The sequence below is a fragment of the Falco naumanni genome, chromosome 17, assembly GCF_017639655.2.
Source record: "Falco naumanni isolate bFalNau1 chromosome 17, bFalNau1.pat, whole genome shotgun sequence".
In the NCBI taxonomy this organism is placed as follows: domain Eukaryota; kingdom Metazoa; phylum Chordata; class Aves; order Falconiformes; family Falconidae; genus Falco; species Falco naumanni.
This window is the reverse complement of record NC_054070.1, coordinates 7,240,328-7,260,043: the sequence shown is the minus strand read 5'-3', so window position 1 is coordinate 7,260,043 and position 19,716 is coordinate 7,240,328. Positions and strand designations below refer to the sequence as shown.

The window sequence follows — 19,716 nt, the reverse complement described above, 5'->3', positions numbered from 1 at the left end:
TTAAAATTACTCCAAAATAGCAACCCAATGGTGTTTTATCATTTTAATGCTATAACTTATTAAGCACAGCTTTGGTACGTTGTCATTTTGGAATGGAGGCCCAGGACCACCAACACGCTACAAGTGGTACGCACTGGCTTTTCTCGGTGCCAGACCCAAAGGCTTCTCTGATGTCATTCAGCAAAGAAAATCATGCATGCATACTGTCACATACTTTGTCACTTTACATCTGCATACACCACACTGTCCCACAAGAACGTACATAAAACGCAGCAGCTTCTGCTACAGAGGTCAGTGCCTCACTGCTCTGTAGAACTCTGCGGTTTTGAATCAGAAGAGCTGGTTTCATTCAAGCTTTCCTTTTCTTTTTTTTCCTCTTTTTTTTTTTTGTATGAGTGGAACTTTTGACCAGTTGTTTTTTCCTTCCTGCCTTTCCTTTCCTCCCAGGAATGGGTCAACAGCAAGTTACTACCCGGAGTGATTACAGATTCCCAGCTCCATGCCTTGGAGACAGGTCTTGAGCCAATAACGGTCGCTGTGACACAAGCACGTGCGTGAGGGGAAGAGGGAGGGCGACACAGGAACTGCATCGCCCCACAGATACACTGAACCAAGTGTGACTAAAGCTGGTGACTTCATTTCTTAAGGAGACGAAGGTAGTCATGGTCAACGGCAGCAAGAGATCCCTTGTGATCGTGACCCCTCTAAAGCTGTGCACTGTGCTACTTCATTTCTTTCTGCTTGTGTTAAAAACTGAGCACGGGGAGCTTGCTTTCCTGAAATACTTGTTGCTTTGGAAGAAAAGGGTGACAGGCACACTTGAAACAGAGCTATATACTTACATAAAGCAGCACAAAGATAGCTCAGATGAACCCACTTTGGTCTTCTAACTTTCTCAAGCCCAAAAAACCTTTGAAATGTGTCTCTTCTAAGCAAGCTAAATTTTTGGAGCAGGTGAGCAGAGGGCTACTTTCACTGTGATAAAGTATCTGGCAAAGTGCACTGGGCTTTGTACCAAACTGCTGCTACAGTCTACTTGAACCTATTTCAAGGGGTGATGAGCATCTGCAGCCATTTAAGTGATCCTTAGGAGCTCCTGGTGTTACAGTGGCAAGGAGACATCAAGGAAAACTTGAGACATACAGAGACGATGTCTTAACTAAAGCTGTTGCAGTTCCACACTCAAGAGTGGAGTTCCAAATCCTGCCTCCAACCCTAGCCTCCGTTTTCCTTTGTCCAAATAAACCTGGTCTGTAAGGCTCTCTTTACAGCCTTCATCTTTCCTTCCTGACTTGGAAAATCTGTATCTCCCCCGGAGCAACCATTCTTCCCCCACACCTCTAAAAACAACGTGCTCCAAAATGTGACCTTGTTGATTAACAGACCGGCCAGCTGCACGCTCAGGAAGTGGAAGCGCAGAGACAAAAGCCGCCTGAGACAAGAAAACAGAAATAGATAAAATCCCCACCAGTGACACTGACACACAGAGATCAGAAAGGCAGAGGATGAAAGGGCAGGAAATGTGTTTCCAATTGCAGGGTAGCAGGTACCAAAGGCAACAAAATGCTTGGAGAGGAAAGTTTACCATTGAGCTACACTAGATCACAGAATGTCACATCCATGTGTTTTACAGGAGCCACGTGACTTTAGCACTACCAAGCTGTCCAGCTCTTGGCCAGCACTCAGTAACGGCCTAGAAGCCATACACAAATATGTACAGGATGATTTTTTTTTCTCCCTTTCACAGAAGAATCCAGCAAAAGAAAGTAGTTTGGCCAAAGTCACTCGACAAAACCCACCTAAGAGAGCTGACAGCGCCTTGAGGTCCCTTTGCTCTCTGTTCCAGTTCCACTGTCTGTCACAGGTCTAAATGCTGACCTGAATGAAGTCTCAGCTGCCTTTGACCAAGGATTCTGAAAGAACTTAGTTCTTAATTACTTGTAGCCAGAAATTTCAACAGGCAAACTCAAAGACTGAACAGGTTATGAATAACGACTTACCCCTGCAGACGTCGGTCCAGAGCAAAAGCAGTTCATGAGGGCAGGCAACAACGTCAGAAGCTGACCCTAACGTGGTCCTGATCCGAAAGAAGAAATGCAGACCTCAAAGTTCTGTTTTACCAGGCTGGAAGCAAACAAAACCATCACCATCCTTTTTTCCAAGGTCTGAACGACTACCGCTCCCAACTGCGTTCATGTGTCACCCACGTGCTGTGCCTGCTGCAACAAACACAGGCCAGTCTCTGCCAGGTACATCCCTAGGGCTTTTGGCCATGTGAGAGCATCTGGCAGAGAAAAGCTGAAAGGTCCTCGCTTCCTGCGTTCCACGAGGCCAGCGGTTCCTGTGTCAGCAGCTGCTGACCCAGTGATAGTGTGGACACCTGTCATGGAGGCACTGAGGACATGCCTCACATTTCTGCTTTGTTCTGGATATAAGCTGTGAATTCATTTGTATTCAGAGATAAAGCTGAAGAAAGCATGAACACCACAAGGCTGACCAGAGCAGAGGCTGATATTTAAAAAAGTATAAATGAATATCACCTCTTAACTCCCCCATTTCCTATTCCACAAAGACCCTCTCGCTTCCCAAAATCCCAGGGAGGACGTTAGACTAACCTTTTCTGATGTCCATATACAACTAGGCAGTACTGTATAACAATGTTTAAAAATCCAAGGGGACTGGGACAGATAGAAGTGCTCCAGGGCAATAATTATGATTTCTTCCCGAGTACTTACACAGCTCGTCCAGTAGGCTGAACTCAGACCTGTACTGAAGCTGGACTGCGATCAGTAGGTGAGCTAGTAAGTTTAAAAGGTAGTTTACATATGCACACGACAGATGTAGTGGCTGCAGTACAGCCAAATAGAATCTGGGAAAAAAACATTCAGGTTTTCTCCTATGCGCTTTCTGGAGGAGTCCATATCCCTTACTCTGGCCATTGGATCAATCTGTGATGATAATCCACTGCTGCCTTTCTCTAATCACCTTCACCATATGGAAAACATGAAAATAACTTGTTGCGGCGGTGGTAGTTAGACAGAGAGAATGTAGAGAGCCTCCGCACTGACACAGTCAGCACAGTCACTGCGTAAAGGATTACTGCCATGAACTAGAACAAGGTTTTTTTGGTTACTCAATTAAATAGCTGAACTGCAGCCAGGCCCCTTGTGCAAGATCAGGCACAGCGTTCAAGTGAGCCGAGTATTTACAGGGCTACAATAAACCATACAATTGTGCTGGATTAAAAATATAAATTAAGAGATGTGTGAAAATCACCCTGGGATATGCTACATGACTTGCATGCTGCTTCCCATACCCCACTGCCCAGGCCGTGACCAACTCATGGGGAAATCCATCAGTGACAAAGAGCATTTACCCTTTGTCCTCTACCCCCTGCATTAACCACCCTTCCATGTGGTCATTTTCCTTCCTGCTGAGAACTGACTGCAGCTTCCTCTGGGGCCCACCATCACAGCTCTTAAATCAGCCAGAGCGATCTCTACTGAGTGAAGCAGGTCACTCCCTTCCCCACCATGCTGAGCTCTTTATCTCTGCCGCCTCTGCTACCCTGGGAAGCTGTGGAACCGGAAAGTGGAGCCAAACCCCCTGCACGGCAACTCAGATGACACGCAGCCTTCACTGTGCTGTTCCGTTGAGGAAAATAATTCCCTCGGCAGCACTTCCACACACCTCTAGGCCTTGCTATGGGCACTGAGAGATGCTGGCATGCAACTATCAGTGCTCTACCAGAGACCCCACAGGTCACAGCAGCACAGTTTTCTTTAAAGGGTTATTGCAAGAGCCTGGATTTGGGGACTGAACTGTGAAAGTTTCAGAGTGCTAGCAAGCTCTGCGCAGGAGCTACGGGTGAGGGCTGAATGCGTTCGAGACTCCAGTACCGAAGACCAGTGGAGGTCAGGATTAAGGGTCACAGGCTGAGCTACAGGCGAGGACTGCTGCTCTGTAACAGCAAAGGATCCTGCAGGCTATGCCTGAGTGGCCTCCAGGTGCCCCAGTGGATGTCATGCTCTCCAGTACTGATCAGATTAGGGCTCGGTGGCATGGGCTGAGCTGAGCTGAGTGGGGAAGCTTTCACAGCACCCGCCTGAGAAAATGGATTTCACCAGCTCCATGACATACCAAACGAAATGGCAAAAGAAGAGCCAAGACCATGTCAGACTCAAGGCTGGAGGAAACAACTTCGTAAACACCTTGTTCCTCCATTCTCCTCCAGCTCTGTGCCCAAATTCTTCATGGTCACTTTTGGCTGAAAATAAACCAAACCCTTTTAAATAAAGGCCAGCAACAGAGTTTTCTTTAGAAAACGCAGGTGTGGAATGTGACCTCTTCTGCATCATGTAGCAGGCCTGCATGACCCTAAATCAGCTGGTCTGCTAGCTAGCAGGCTGCTATGGCTGGACAACTACAGACACATTAACTTTGGGTAACTGCTCTCAGAAGAATAGCGGTTTTGTAGACGTGGCTGCAAAGCAGAGCAAAAAAGGAAGTTGCTATGGATGTAACACAGGAACACATTAACACACTGGAATTGGACTGATACAGCGTTCAAAATCCCATTAGGTATGACACCAAAATATATGTCTTTGGAGCAGAAAAGCAGGCTTTTCCTTCTCTGATGAATCAGAGGTAATTGCATTACAAATTAGAAAACTCATTACAAAAAAAAAAAAGCTCAGAGAGCTATTAATCTGCATTTTCATGATGTACTCTGCGTCATCAAGTAACCACTCACAGAATGCAAAGTTGTACACAGCCCTAGCAGAAAAGGCCAGTGCATCATCCTTACACTAAGATTTCAAATACCAGTCAAGATGAGAGATATTCTCTGGAATCATTTCATGGAAGCAGTAAAATGGGGTGGAAAGAAAACAAAGAAAACTGTTCTGTCAGAAGCGTGCAGATACCAAATCACTGAGTGACCCTTCAGAATTGTGGCAGGTAAGCATGACACAGCAGTTAATATGATAAAATAAGGAAATTCATGAGTACGAACGGCAAAGCTGCGGAAAGAAAAAAACACAGATAATTATCAGAAGTGACAGGAAAAAATGGGCAGAGATGAGGAATGTGATTTTTCACCACTGGATCCTGCAAAATACAGTCTGCTTAAAGCACTTCAATTTAATGACTTCAGGTTGCAGTAAAGCTCTGTTGAACATAATGCAGAGGCGCTGCATGATTTCAGCACTGGCTGATGAGCAGCACTTAATGAGGCTCTGCAACAAACTACAGTAGAGAAACCTCATGGCACACATTTGCACAGTACCTGCCAAAACCAACCCTGCCTTCCCAGCGCTGTTTGCCCTTCACTTTTTCTTCAGCAGCAAAATGAAAATCTTCAGATGAATGTCCTTTGAAGAAATGATCCTCATCAAAACACTGAGATGACTGATTTTTGGTCAGGGACGGGAGATAAAACAGGAAGAATAATTTGTGTCTTTAGGACCCATTTGGTATTACAACTGGCAACAAATCCCTCCTTCCATCCCACCACCCCCTCACTGCACAACAACAGGGCCCGAGTTTGGATTTTCATAACCTGTGCCCTACAACAGAATCACAGAACGGTTGAGATTGGAAGAGACCTCAGGACATCATCTAATTTTTACACCCAGGATGCTGTTGCCCTTCTTTGCCTCCAGGGCACATTGCTGGCTTATGTTCAACCTGTCCACCAGGAACCCCGTGTCCTTCTCTGCAAAGCTGCTTTCCAGACAGCCCAGTCCCCAGCGCAGGGTTGTTCCTCCCCAGGTGCAGGACACCGCATTTCCCTTCGCCAAACTTCACGAGAGTCCTGTTTTCCCATTTCTCCAGCCTGTTGAGGTCCCTCTGAATGGCAGCACAACCATCAAGCGAGTCAACCGTTCCTCCCAGTTTTGCATCACCTGCAGACTTACTGCGGATGCACTGTCCTATCACGAAGGTCATTAATGAAGATGTGAAATGATACTGAACTCCCACTGCCATAGTCGTAAGTGAAGACTTTAAATTCAGTCATCTTTATAGAGACTGGCCAGAGGAAAAAAAACCCAAACACCAAACCAAAACCTTTGCTCCACCTCCCACACCCAGGGATGTACTTTATTCTGTGCTGTACCCTGACACATCACTTTTGCTGTGTCTGCAACAGGAGTTTGCAAGAGGAATGACACCTTCACAAAAGAGCCATAGACATGTGGCTAAACAAATTAATGACATTAGGGCACAAAGACAAAACGCAACAAACCGTAAAAGATTCAAGCTATTTACTACCCAATAATGCACAAACAGAGTTAGCGAATTTTGTATAGAAAGGGGAGCACCAGGGAGGGTGCAAATATTAAAGCAGGCTGGAAAATATGTGGATGTGTTTTGATGGAAACTTTATGACTTGCTCTAGTGTCGAATCATGTGTGGAAATGACTTCACTGCAATTATACAGTTACATGAAAAGACTAAATAATAATCAGAAAAGAATTTGCATTCCTTGTTTTATTAGATGAACATACTGATCTGGTTTCAATTATTTAGTAGATGGATACAGTTTTAGCCCATTGGCCATACTGATAAGATCAGACTGCAAATAAATAAGAGAACGGTGAACGGAAAGAATAGGAATCACAGTTCCATCGCTGTTTTTCAGGATATGTTTCAGGGTATTTCCTGTACATTCCCGTACATTTTACAATATGAATTTAGAGTAGAACAACTACCCATTCCAGTGTATAATTCAAGTTCTGAAAGAGACACACATCTCTGGAACAGTGCAACCGGAGGAGCTGCACTAGTACCTGCAGCGCAGAGCCTGCATGTCAGTATAACAAAGCAACTTAACTTTCACCCAGTTCTTCCTTTGGCTAACATCTGGTTCTTAGTTCTTTGTTTAATTAATAATGGTAATCCCAACTAAAGAGACTATAAAGGCCAAAATGCTTAACTCTTTTAGTGCTAACAAAGATAGGCATGCTAGTGCAAAAAGCACAAGATGAAACAGAGTCAACATCAATGGTCTGTCGACACTAGGATTCCCAAAGAGCCGAGTCAACAGAAGTGCTGCAGTGAAGTGAAAACTGCTTGCATAGGCAGTGAAGGAACAAAGACTCTCTGCTCTCACTGAACTGGAAGAAACTGAAGGGCTTACCGATCTTTCACAATCAAGTTCTCAGATGAGGAAGAGAGATACATACACTACAGAAACTGATCCAAGTGAAAGGAGAGTATGTGTGAACAGACACAACAATTTACTTTCTTATTTAATGCTGCAATTCCTTATTCTGACACCCAGCTGCAAACATACTCTTTGGTATGGCCCAGGGTAAGAGAGAAAAAAAAAAAAAAAAAAAAAGTCACTGACAAGGGAGGAAGAGAAGTTTTCAGCACATCTGAGATCAGGGCAACATCAGTTAAAGCAACACAGCTAGGACTTCTGGAGCTCAGTATTTTGAAAGAGAGTCAGAAATCTCCCACGCTTGCACACAGAACGTGGCAGTAGTAAGTTAACACTGACAGCGGTTGAGAGCACCGTTGATGCTGGTTGAGAGCACTACCTGGGGAAGAAGCCCGCACCAAGCAGCAGTGCAATAATCTCAGGGCAACCCTCCTAGTGACATGAAGCCTACACCATGTCACAAACCTTTCACGTGAGCTTTTGACAGACACATCATTTGTGAAAAATCAATGAACCGTATAAAATGAGTTTGTCAAAAGCGCTCATAGGAAGATTCACCTCTCTTACTGATAGGTGAGTGACTGCTGATTATAGCTTAGATTTTTAAGTGACTATCAATTTCAGAGATTTACAGAAAATGCTGAAAAAAATTAATACCATCAGCTTAATGGCTGCATGTTGCATGAGGGATGAACAGAAATCAGGGTTATTTGTCGTGTTTTCTCCAGGTTCTTATCACTTCCCAGCAAACTGTACATTTGCCTAACATAGCAACCCACAGTTTTTCCATCTGTACGTAAACCACAAAATACAAATAGCAAATTCCAGATGTAGCTCAATACGCAACACACAACTGCCTCTTACAACCCAGACCCCAGAGTCCACCTTAGTAGCTGCTCTTCTCGGGTGCGTTTCTCACAGCTCGTGGGAGTTTGCGTGAGGCTCCGGAACCTTGTCAATATCACAGTTCTTTATCAGCTGAAAGAGGAACTCGACCTGTTTCTCATAATTCTCAACGGAGATTCGCTCATTCAACCCATGGATCCTGGAAGAAAAAGAACGTTTCACATTCCAGTGTGTGTTTGTGACCCATCCGCACATACCCAGCACCCTACTTGCCTGTTTACTTCATAAAGCAATAGACAACATAAAAATACAGCAATATACACCAAATACTGCACTGTAACTGCAATGTCTGTTCTTCAGGCCAACCGAATTTTCTCATTCTAGGGCTCAGAGCACAACTAAGTCCATGGTGTATGTGGAAAAGTAGAAACGGTATTCCAGCTCTCTGGCCATTTATGTCACCCTCCTGTACAGCTGCAAGAACGCTCTACTCCTGTATCATCTGCAGCTCAATAAATCCAATCTAGTACATGCTAAATAAACAAACAATCCCTTGCATGATGATGTTCTTTGTCATCACTTGATGCCAGGAAACCTAACTTTCAGCTTTAAGGACAAGTAAGCTCAGAGTGGCATGTGTCCAAACACAGGGATAAATCTCTTAAGCAAGGGCAACTACCAGAACACCACCTTCCATACTGCTGCGCTACATAAAGGATCCAGTCAGCTTCACAGCACTGCTGTACTACTGAACCCGCCACCTAACTGAGGTCTTGTCTGCATTTGAAGTAAAGAAGAATAAGGGCTAACACTCTCCCAGGGTAATTACCATCCCCTATTTGCGCAGCACCCAAATCTGCAGGAAATGGGCAGCCAAACAGAATGTGAGGCACCACCACCACCACGCCAAGGTATACAAGGTTGGGTTTCCTTCTTCTGCCTAACGCGTATCGATCTTTTCTTTCACCAGTCCCCACCCCAAACAGCTGCCCACATGCAGACAGAATACAGTACCTGGGAAGATCATCTGGTTTCAAGAGCAGTGGGTTAAATCGATAAATGGCGCTTGTGACGTTAGTGAAATGCCTGCTGTCTGTGTTTCCAATACACGTGCCTGGAAAACAAACCTGTTTACTTTGCATGAGAGCAGCAATTTAATGACACACACTTTTCCCAGAAGAAAGAAAAGGCATCTGGTAATAGTTCTATCTAACCCCTAGGTACAGCAAAAGCAAAACCACTGGAAACCATTTCTCGGTACATGCTGGAAGAACATTTTCTTCTTCATGAACAGGAGGAGCTGAACATATAATTCAATCATTCCAAGAATAGCCATGATACTCAGCCTCCACAGAAGTTTAAGCTTCAAACTGCAGTCCAACAAACTCTGCAGAACTAGGAAGGAGCTGCGAGAAAGGGAAGGGGCCGGGATCATATGAAACAATACAGAAAAGAAGGAATGGCTTTGCCAGCTACGAAAACAACAAAAGAAGAGCTAAAGCAAGAAGACCTCCTACTCTCCCTCACAATTCCTTTCTTCCTCGAAGAGGTTTCTTTGTATGTGCAGAGAGTCAAATGCAAGGCTCATTGTTTCCGTCAGTTTCCTGTTTGCTTTTTTACTTCCACTACTAAAAAACAACATTAAACCTTTTAAAACATAAAAAGGGAAGGGAATAAAAAGAGGAAAAAACAGCTGTTTCCAGTAGTTAACAGCTGGGGTGGGGAAGTACACAGAATATGGAAGCAAGTCAATACTGGGGGATGGGGGAGAGAAAAACAAGGCGGAAGCTGGAGAGGAAACAATAATCATCACGTGCTTGCTGTTACCTGGGACTACACTGTTAACATCTGGGAAAGTATCCAGAATGGTTCTTTGAAAAATATGGACTCCAAACGTCTGGTCATCCCAAGGGCTGATGGGGAGTGGGTCAAAGGCCTCCACTACATCAATCTTCACTCTGTCATCAGCAACAGTGTTTCTAACTGTCTCTAGCACCTATGGATAAAAGAGAGATTAAACAGGCAAAAGAAATGAGAGCACACCCCTTCGAGATGTCAGCGTGTTCCACTTTCCATAAAACATTTGTCCATGAATGGCCAATTGTGGCTGCAAATACAGATGCATAGTTATGACTGAAATTGTGTGGCAGTCTCTCTTCCTCTTACTCAGTGGATGGCTAATTTTTTTTAACCCCAGCGCAATCAGATGCACATCACTGTCTCAAGGTATTCCTGAACTGCTTCACTCTGGAAAAGCAAGTGGTCAACCTGCTGCTACTTTGTTGTTCCAGTAACTAATACAGAAAAAGCTTCCACAGCTGTAAACTTTCAGCAAAACCTTGGGAAGGGACAATACTATTTACTAACAATGTTTCACAGCTGTCCTTGGCTGGACAGGCATGTCACACCTACTGAAGTGTGCAAGATTCCCATATTCTCCCATGTCACAAACTTAAAACTTCCATAAGCACATACGATCCACATGCTTTTGGGCACAAAGAAGCTTCTGAAATCTGCTTGATGTAACTGCAAGTTTGGTCTACCTCTTGCTGTGCTCCCCATTCAGAAGCCGTAGTAAACAATGCACTTTACAATCCATCTCAAAGGAGGAGAAAAGACATTAGATAATCTGCATTTCTGACCGTGTCCATAAAAGAGTAATTCCCAAATCTTCCTCTTCTACTGCCCATATGGATATAGGGAGACATAAATAAAGTATTCTAGAACAGATCTACTGCTGTAAATGGCCAAGTGCTACTCTGCTCCGAAAGTGATGGAGAACAGCTCCGCACTGGGGGGTACAGCAAGTACCTCAGCAGCCTTTTCTGCAGAGTGGATCCGGAAGTTCACAGTTGCTTTTGCAAAGGATGGGATGACATTTATCTAGAAAAAAAAAGAAGGACCAAAACTTAAAATGAAGTTAAAACCAGGTTAAAACGCCAACTGCAAACTCAAACTGCTCAGACAGCTCCAGGCCTCAGACTAATGCTTCACCGTTTCCACTTATGTTAAGCGTACTATCTCTTTCTGTGCTCTGTGTTAAAATACAGTAAATCTCACCTATAATGCAGGTAACTACACAAAGAAATGTTCACCAAGTCAACAAAAATGAAGTTAGCTGTTTTATAGATAAGTTTTCCTCTTCAGGTAAACCCTCTCCCTTCAGAAACTATATTGACAAATTCTGAAGGTTTATGTTGGGTTTTGTAAGCAACATTTTTACCTCATTTCATATTACTCTTCCCCAAGTATGAGATATGTAAGTCGCTTAAATTATGTTACTGAAGACACATAACTCTCCTTTTCGACACAATGGGTATTTATAATTTTGTTAAACAAAAAAAGATATAATCTTCAGAAAAGAAACCCAAGAAATCAGGGTGTCACTTCTCTCCTGGCCACTCAGTGTCACTGTTCAGCCACTGCATCTTGTTCTCTTGTCCAGTGATGCTTTTCAGTAACAGATTTTTTTTTCAGGGACACACCAAAAAGCCTGTTTATTTTCCAGGGCTAGAGTATTTTTGGATAGCTACACCTCCTTATCAGGGCAAGATCTGGTTGTATCAGCCAGAACCCGTTATCTCTCAGTCCAAGGTGCACATTAACCCTACTCAAATGAAGGTAAACGCCAGGCCCGGGCTCACAAACACAAGACCCCATCTGGGCTAGGGAAGTGTTCACAACTGTGACTGTTTCAAATACCATCATGGATACTTTACATGATTACAAACACTCTTTCTTGTCCACCCTGAAATATAAACACCGAGATCTTTTTGTGACAGACATCAGATACTTCCAAAAGGAAGACATTTTCAACTGTAGCTAAATCCAAGCTATATCTGAAGTAAAAATGAAACTGGTGTTCCAGTGACACCACACAGGGCCTAAGACCAAGACCTGTACTGATCTTATAACTGGATATAAATAGGTGGAAACCAAACATCCTAATTGTCTCATCACAATACATGGAGAAAAATCAAAATGAAGCTACCTTGATTCCTGCATTAAACATCGTGACTGCCGTAGTAGTTCGAATCAAGGCATTGGTGGAAGGCTTCCAGGCAAGTACTCTTACAAAAAAGAAACAATCAAACCAAAAAATATTTCAGAGTTTAGTATCGATAAAACACAAGCACCACAATTACATAGGCAATAAGCTGAATGACGGCCTATTCAATTAACAAAGTGATTATTAACAGTAAAGCACTAACATTGTGTAAACTATGAAATGGTATAACTGATTTCCTGGGAGGACTAGAAATGGTTAGTGGTCTTATCTTTTAATGGTGAGAGGCTGGGAATGTTTGTCAAGGATATATTTTCTTACCTGCTAACAATAGGTGAAAACAGCCATAAATTGCTCATGACGAGATTGAGAGGAAACCTGAACTAAGTGGAAGAAATAAAACCCCAAATCAGAAAGTTTCTAGATTTCAAGAAGACAGTGTAGTCACTTGGCTATGGCTGAAACAATTCCAGCAGAAACAATTATCCGGGAGAAAGGCCAGCTTAAGTCTTCTCCTTTCCAGGAACTACGTAACTATGCTCTAAATTCATATGATAGATTACTCTTCACTTATTAATATGAAAATCTGAGAATGAAATCACAGTTCTTTCCTCACCTCTGATGCAAGGTACTCCATAGTCATGAGTTCTGGCCCATGGCCAAACAGATTGCGCAAGGGATTCTGCTCCAGCCTACGGCAAAGCAAATCAACATCTGAAATTTAACGTATCTGACTATTAATGCTCCAGAAGGTTGACAGGAATTTAATTTCTGAAATGTATCCATGTATTTGAGACACAATCACACTTTCCTCTCCTGGTAAGTAAATCTGTGAGCACAGCTCCACGACAGATTTCTGAGCATTCCAGTCGCATGCAAAGACTTCCTTTGAAGAACAGCTGAAGAAATTCAAAAGCCTGACTCTTATAAAAGAGTACATGGAAATCTAGAAAAATATCACATCAAATTCTATCGTATCTGGACCTATCAAGTTTTCCTAAAATACGTATTTATTAGCCAATTTGCTATCTACATAGGCATGTAAAGAGATGATTTACACAGTCACATTCTGACTTTACACCATGTTTATTGGCTTGGATAATTACCAGCTAGAGGTAGCAGATATGTGCAAGAATAAATTCCAGAGAAATTCTGCAACCCAAACAAAGCAATCTCTGGTGCTACAGAGCAAATTACAGTAGACACCATGATGCAGCAACTGTCAGTCGATTCTTTAAAACCAAGACACCAGGGACAGTTGAAGTGAAAAGATACTCCAGACACTTGGCAATTATCCCTTTGCTGGCAATTGCATTTCTGCCCTTCAAAGTGAGCTACAAACTTCAAGTTCAAATATTTAACAAGAATCTGCAAAATACTCTAAATACAAATATTAAAAGAGAAAGTCACATACCAGTGACTTATGAGTCTGCTTGACTGTCTTTTGACAGCCCTCACCTGGACATTGCTGCTGCGAGAATGCCAATACTCGTCTCCTTAGGAGGAAAGGATGAATGTCCTGGCTCTTTTTCCACCGTGAAGTTCAGTGTTAATGAACCCTTCTCTGTGATAGCAATTCTGGTCAAAGATAAAAGAAGTAAACGATTAATGCAACTCCAAAAGCACAGACTATAGGTAAAAAGAAATACTCTGCATATTTTGAGTATCATAAAAAACACCAAAGCAACAGCAACAACAAATCCTTAACAAGATCTTTAGATATTTGGAGGACTGATGTTTTGGCTCCTTTTCCAGTGAGCAGACTCTACAGCATAAAATTAAGATGCTTGCACTGGCTAAGTGGAACATTCTGCTTTTGTCAGCAGAGCTGTGATGAACAGCAAGCAAATGCTGAAGGTCCTTTGCTTGTATTTTGTGCCACTGCTGTAGTTTCAGCAACACCAACACTGCCACATGCCTTGAAAGCATATTCTATTGACATTAGCAAGGTCATTTCCCACAAATTAATTATTGAAATGGATCACTTTCATTGTGGTCAACTGTATTTTCTCTTACACAGCTACTGGCTTCTCCACTCCCGCAATGATGCCATCCAGTATTGCGCTTCCCTCATCTAGCAAGAAGGAAAGTTTCACTCCTCTAGCTTCCAACAGAGCTGCAATCTTCATTGCTCCCTTCCGACCAAACACCTGCGAGAATCCAGTCAGAGGAACTGATCAGATTAAGCCATACCATTGGGAAGAATACTGGAAAACATCTCGCTGTTGACAGTGAGCAGTGCTACAATGCAGAGTGCAAGAAATCCCCCAGTGAACAGCCCTATTGCAACCCATCAATAACAGATTCTTCCTAGAAAAATTCATTGGAGATTGTTAACGGCCTAGTAGCAGATGAATTTATATCCACACTGAGGAAATCTCTCCTTCACGAGTCACTGAAGGTTGCTATGAATCCTGCTAGCTCTTGGACACAATGGTATCTCAGAGCTATAAGCTCCACAGATTAGTCATTTTAAAGAGGTATTGACTATTAACAGTTCTTTGTCTTTATATTTTGAAAATGAATAAACAAAACCACCTCATCTGTCTGTCTGTTCCATCTACTAGTGGGCATACCCACAACAGAGTGAAATATTTTTGTTAGCTCTTCCTGATCATTTGTAACAAGCATGTGAATCTTACGCCAGCTTTTAATGTACTATATATACTCCAAAATGTGACTGCTGCTGCACCTTCCATGCAGAAAAGAATTTGAACACTCTGCTGTGTTCTTTTCTCTTTGCTCATCACACCAAACCCTTTGTCTATGTCACTTAAAGCCAAACAATCAATATATAACTATGACCACGTGCCTGACAGTATCTACCCACATAACCAAGAAAAACAGGAAAGACTTTGTAGCTCAACAATGTTTAAAAATTAAGCCTTATCGCATACATGAACAATGCAAACAACTCTCTATTTCAATGAAATGAAAGAAAATACCTCTTCATCATGTCCAATACCAACATAGAAAGATCTGTGGGGTCTGTAATTTCTTCTCAGCAAAAACTCTAGAGCTTGCAGAATACCCTGCAGAAAAGAAAGCAGACTGTATTCTACTATTCTTGTGCGTTAGCAAGGGGAATAAATGCAAAAGAATGCAATGTAACGTAAAAGAAATATGCATCCACAGCCCTTAAGGAGACTTCATCCCAATCACAGTTAGGCTTTTGTTTCTACAGCTCCTACAGATGACATTCATATTCTCTGGAAAACACACTGCAATATTTTTGATCAATAATGCTTAAGACTTAGTGTGCTAACAGTGTCAGTGTACATACACAAAACACAGTGTAGGCTTGTTCTGGCTACTGATGAAGTCAGTGACAAACTGCACAGGAAGCGTCACAGTTGTAATTATCCAAGGAATTCACTGTTCCTTTAAACTGCCTATTCTACACCCAGTTTGGCTCGGACTTGAGTACCAAATCCATTTATTTCAATGAGCAATGCATTTTGTACCAAAAGTGCTAAGACGACAGAAACAGAAGAACAAGAAAATCTGAAGAATGAGAAATGCAATCTATCATTTGCTGTATTACTTCCACCTCACCTGTTTTTCCAATTTAAGCTAGTTAATTTTTCACATTAGAAGAAATCATATTGCGTTTACCTTGTCAGCACCCATTTTTGCCACATTCACTGAAATTGCTGATTTTCATTGTTCATTTGTTACTTGTGCAGTTCACAATGGAAGGAAGCACCAAAATGAAGTTTTAAGTTGCAAGGCTTTGAAACTGATGATTAAACAACAACTTGAAGAAACTTTCTAGGATCGTGGCCTATACCACAATAAGCAGCCACAGTATCTACGACACCGGTTTGCTAAACATCTGTTTAAATTTAAATACAGGGCTGACGCGGAAGTAATCTTTGCAAGTCACAAAGGATTATTTTCCTTATTAATTTTTCTATCAGCCTTTTCCCAAATGAGAAATCCTTCACAGATCAATCTTTTTTGTACTTTGTACTAAGTACATCTGGGAGGAATAACAGCTCTTTGTTCTGACACAGGCTAGATAAAAGATACAAAGTTATTTGAATATAATGTTAAATAAACATTGTTTATTTCAAAACTCAAGCCTTTTTTAAAGGGCCAAGATTGGCTTTGAATGCCTGTATGACACCTGGGAAAAAGGTCTATCCCTGACTTCAAACACAGCATTTGACGTAAAATCTAAATATGGCATTTACCCAAATACACCTGCATCTCTGAATGTGTTTTTCTGTGTCTTAAGAGCTTTAACTCTGCTTTCTTCAGTAATAAAAGACCACTCCACTTAATCTTTAGGAAAAACTGGGAGAAAACTGCAGGGCGTAGGAATTTATCACTAACATCCTGCATTTAAAGAGGAGCAAGAGAGACAATACAGTAAATTTCAAGAGAGTAGATTCCTCCAATCTGCCTTTCTCAGGCTTTGTATCTCTCTGAAATGGTATTACCAAGATGACGTACTATGGCCGAGTTTTTGTTATCCAGCGTTCCTCGTCCATAGATGAAACCTTCATGCTCTGCAGCTGAGAAAGGAGGAAAATCCCAGCCTTCTGGGGGAGCAGGCACAACATCCATGTGTGCAAGCAGCATATAGGGCATCAATTCAGGGTTAGAACCCTGAACAGTAAAGAGATGGCTGTATTTCCCAACAATTTCATGCTGAATGAACTTTGAAGAAAATACAGCCGGGAAGACTGTTAAGAAAAAAAAATTAAAAACATATGAAAAAGAAAAATTAGCAATAATGTCTAATTTCATCATTATATACTCCATAAGAGTACTCATCTATTTAGCCTCAAAGGGAGCACTGTAAGTAAGACTGACCACAACAAATTTCCTTCAGGAAGCAGATGTGCAGCTTCATTCTTACACCTCTATCAATCCACCTCACTTTGCATTTACAACTTTCCTACACAAAACCAGGAACTGTTGTTCACCAATGCTGCGGCTGCTTTGCAGGTGGCAATGATGGGACTGCCAAAAAAGTAGGCCGAAGCAGGGGTAGATGTCCTTTCTTTTTAATGGCAAGGTCATTTAACCATCTCAAGGACCAAAAATCACCATTGCAAAAAGATATTTGAAACTTCTCTGTTCTAGTTTTGGCCATTGCTACACCAAAGTACACTGCTGCAGAGGTGACTTATGTACACCATTTTTGCCCGTCCTTTCCTGAGGAAAAACAGAATTAAAATATGTTCCACTGTATTCAAGAATGAAATATACTCTCTTCAATTTGTTTATGAAAATAAAACTGGGCAGCAGAGATTGCCAAGAAGGAAAGTTTAGTACCTTCCTGAATGTAGTTCCCAAATTCTGCCATGGCAGTTGTATTCAAGTCCTCTGGAGATACGGAAACAGTTGGGATTTTAATAGCACCTTCAATGAAATACAAAACAGAAATCATTCAACATGAAAATCAGTCAAATAATACTTGAATTGCATTTCAAAAGGGCAAGTAATATTTACATTCCTGAATATTTTCCAGCTTTTAAAGATTACTTCACTGGATAGTAAGAGCCATCACCATCAAAAAAGACTGATTTACTTCAGCTGAGCTGTGTGCATGCAGCACATCAGTATTCCTTCTGATTTCGGCCAAGGTATTTCTCTAGATGCTGCAACTCTGTTTTTTCATCCTGAAGTGTTGAATGATATTGTTAGAAATGCTACTGTCCAGAAGCAGCTGCATTTTGCTAGGGTGACCTTATACCTCATAAACTATTCCAGCTTTGCTGGCAGTTCAAGGTTCTTTGTCAACAGTAAGTCAGGTTGTGACGGCAAGATTGTTAGAACACCTTCTTTAATACAGCTCCAACCTATTAAGCTATATAAACAGACAGGTCTTTTGTCAGTCCTTTTGCTCTGTCAATTAAACAGGGTGAGACAAGGCTGCTCTCCAACATCAAGTCACTGTCATGGAAAACATGGGTATAACTTAGTCCAGATCACAGCTGCCTTTCCTGGGCATCCGTCAAGTGAGGTTACAGATTCTTTTAGAAGTTGTGTTATTCAGGAAGAAACACAAAAGTAAGCTTCTCTTGTATCCATGCATTTTCCCATTTGAAAAGGATGTCAACAGAATTTGCAAGGCAATAAATCTTACAAACCAGCAACACAGGAGATTTACAGAACCCAACCCCTACTGCAACGGTCCAGGACTATCACTGCTCCAAGCCAGATTGTGGTTTCCTGCAAACTGCCAACCCTCATATCTAATGCCCTCAAAGCCTTAAGCCGAAGAATGAGTCAGAGCACAAACACACCATCACTTGTTACCGGCAGCAGTGTGCAGGGTTTCAGCCAGTAAGAAAGAAAAGAAGAAAAAGCCAACCCAACAATGATTTATCCAGCGGACAAACGGATGTCTGACAAACACAGTCACGGGGTGCCTGGCGCGTTATGCGTGTATGAGAGAGAAACTTTTAAGAAAAATCAACATGGGATGAAAGCTGGCTTCAGGAGAACCAACAACCGGTTTCCTCCAAGGGGAAAGCACCTGAGGAGCCTCCGTCCTCCCCACCGCCCGCTCCCACGCGGCCCACGGCCGGGCCCTGCTGCCGGCTCCCCTCCCTGCGGAGGCCGCCACAGCCCCGGGCCGGCCCGGGCCGCCCCACCCGCGACGCTGGGCTAACGGGGCCGGCAACAACCCTCGCCCCGGGGATGGAGGGGGGCACAGAGGCTGCGGGCCCCCGAGGAGGTCCGGCGGGCCGGGAGGGTGCGACCAGCCAGGGCGGCCGCCGGGCCCCCTCACCTCGCAGCGCCTCCTTGAGCTCCTGCTTCTCACCGGCACTGAAGGCGGCGGTGCCGCCGCGCCTGACCCACAGCCGCGGGATGGCCGGGGCTCGCAGGGCGTAGGCGCGGAGCAGCACGGCGGCCACCAGCGCCAGCAGCCCGGCGCACAGCCCCAGGCCCGCGGCCCACGCCGCTGCCCGCCGCCGCCCGCTCCCGCCCGCCATCCCCGGCGGACTTGGGCCGCCGCCGCCGCCCGCCCCGCTGAGGCGACGGGCGTGGTCGAGCGCCAATCGTCACGCACCCGCCCGAGGGGGTGGCCAATGGGCGGCGCGGACCCGCCCCCTCCGCGGGGGCTCCTGGGAGCTGTAGTGCGGCGCCTCGGCACAAGTGAAATGGCGGCGGGCGGGCAGGGCCCGCAGGTTTTTCTCTTTCTCCTTCCCCTCCCTGAAATCCAATGTGTTTTCTCTCGAGGGGGACGTTTCGGAGCCGTGGCGAACGCTGCCTAGTGCCCACAGCAGCAAGCAAGAGTGGGAATGTCCCCTTACCGCGACTTGGGCCGTGCCTGGATCCTGCTGGGAGGCCAAGAGGGCTCAGGGTGCTGCTGCCAAAATGACGGGGTGCTCGGGGGCCCGTGGACAATAACACCCCCCCACACACACACGTTCAGTGGGGCCATAAAATTAGGTAGGAGGACAGTGGTCAGTCAGGGACGGGCCCCAGCAGCATGGTGGTGGGCCCTGGGGTGTGCCAGTCCCACTCCTCACAGGGTTAAAATCCGCCTGGTTTTCAAAATGCGTTACTTTTTGCCTAGTTTCCCCAAGGAGCATGATGGGAAAAGTCGTTCTTCCCTTCTTCACAGCTGTCTTGTACTGAATTTGAAGATTTATCCCATCTTCCCGTTGTATAAACTGTCCCGAGATGCTTAATACCAGATGGGAGCTGCCATGGAAAACCTCTCTCAAATCAG

General features: G+C 43.8%; 1 protein-coding gene across 1 annotated transcript; it reads right to left on the bottom strand.

Annotated features, from left to right (window-relative positions):
- Positions 1-6,251: 6,251 nt before the first annotated feature.
- On the bottom strand, positions 6,252-18,993 carry PM20D1 (peptidase M20 domain containing 1). Its single transcript, XM_040616527.1, has 13 exons — positions 18,769-18,993; positions 17,307-17,393; positions 16,479-16,711; positions 14,966-15,052; positions 14,037-14,170; positions 13,479-13,598; positions 12,637-12,712; positions 12,342-12,403; positions 12,006-12,084; positions 10,826-10,897; positions 9,842-10,010; positions 9,029-9,128; positions 6,252-8,213 (listed from the first exon to the last, which is right to left on the bottom strand). Exons 1-13 carry the CDS (start codon positions 18,971-18,973, stop codon positions 8,084-8,086), a joined length of 1,554 nt encoding a protein of 517 aa, XP_040472461.1. The 5' UTR covers positions 18,974-18,993; the 3' UTR covers positions 6,252-8,083.
- Positions 18,994-19,716: the final 723 nt, after the last annotated feature.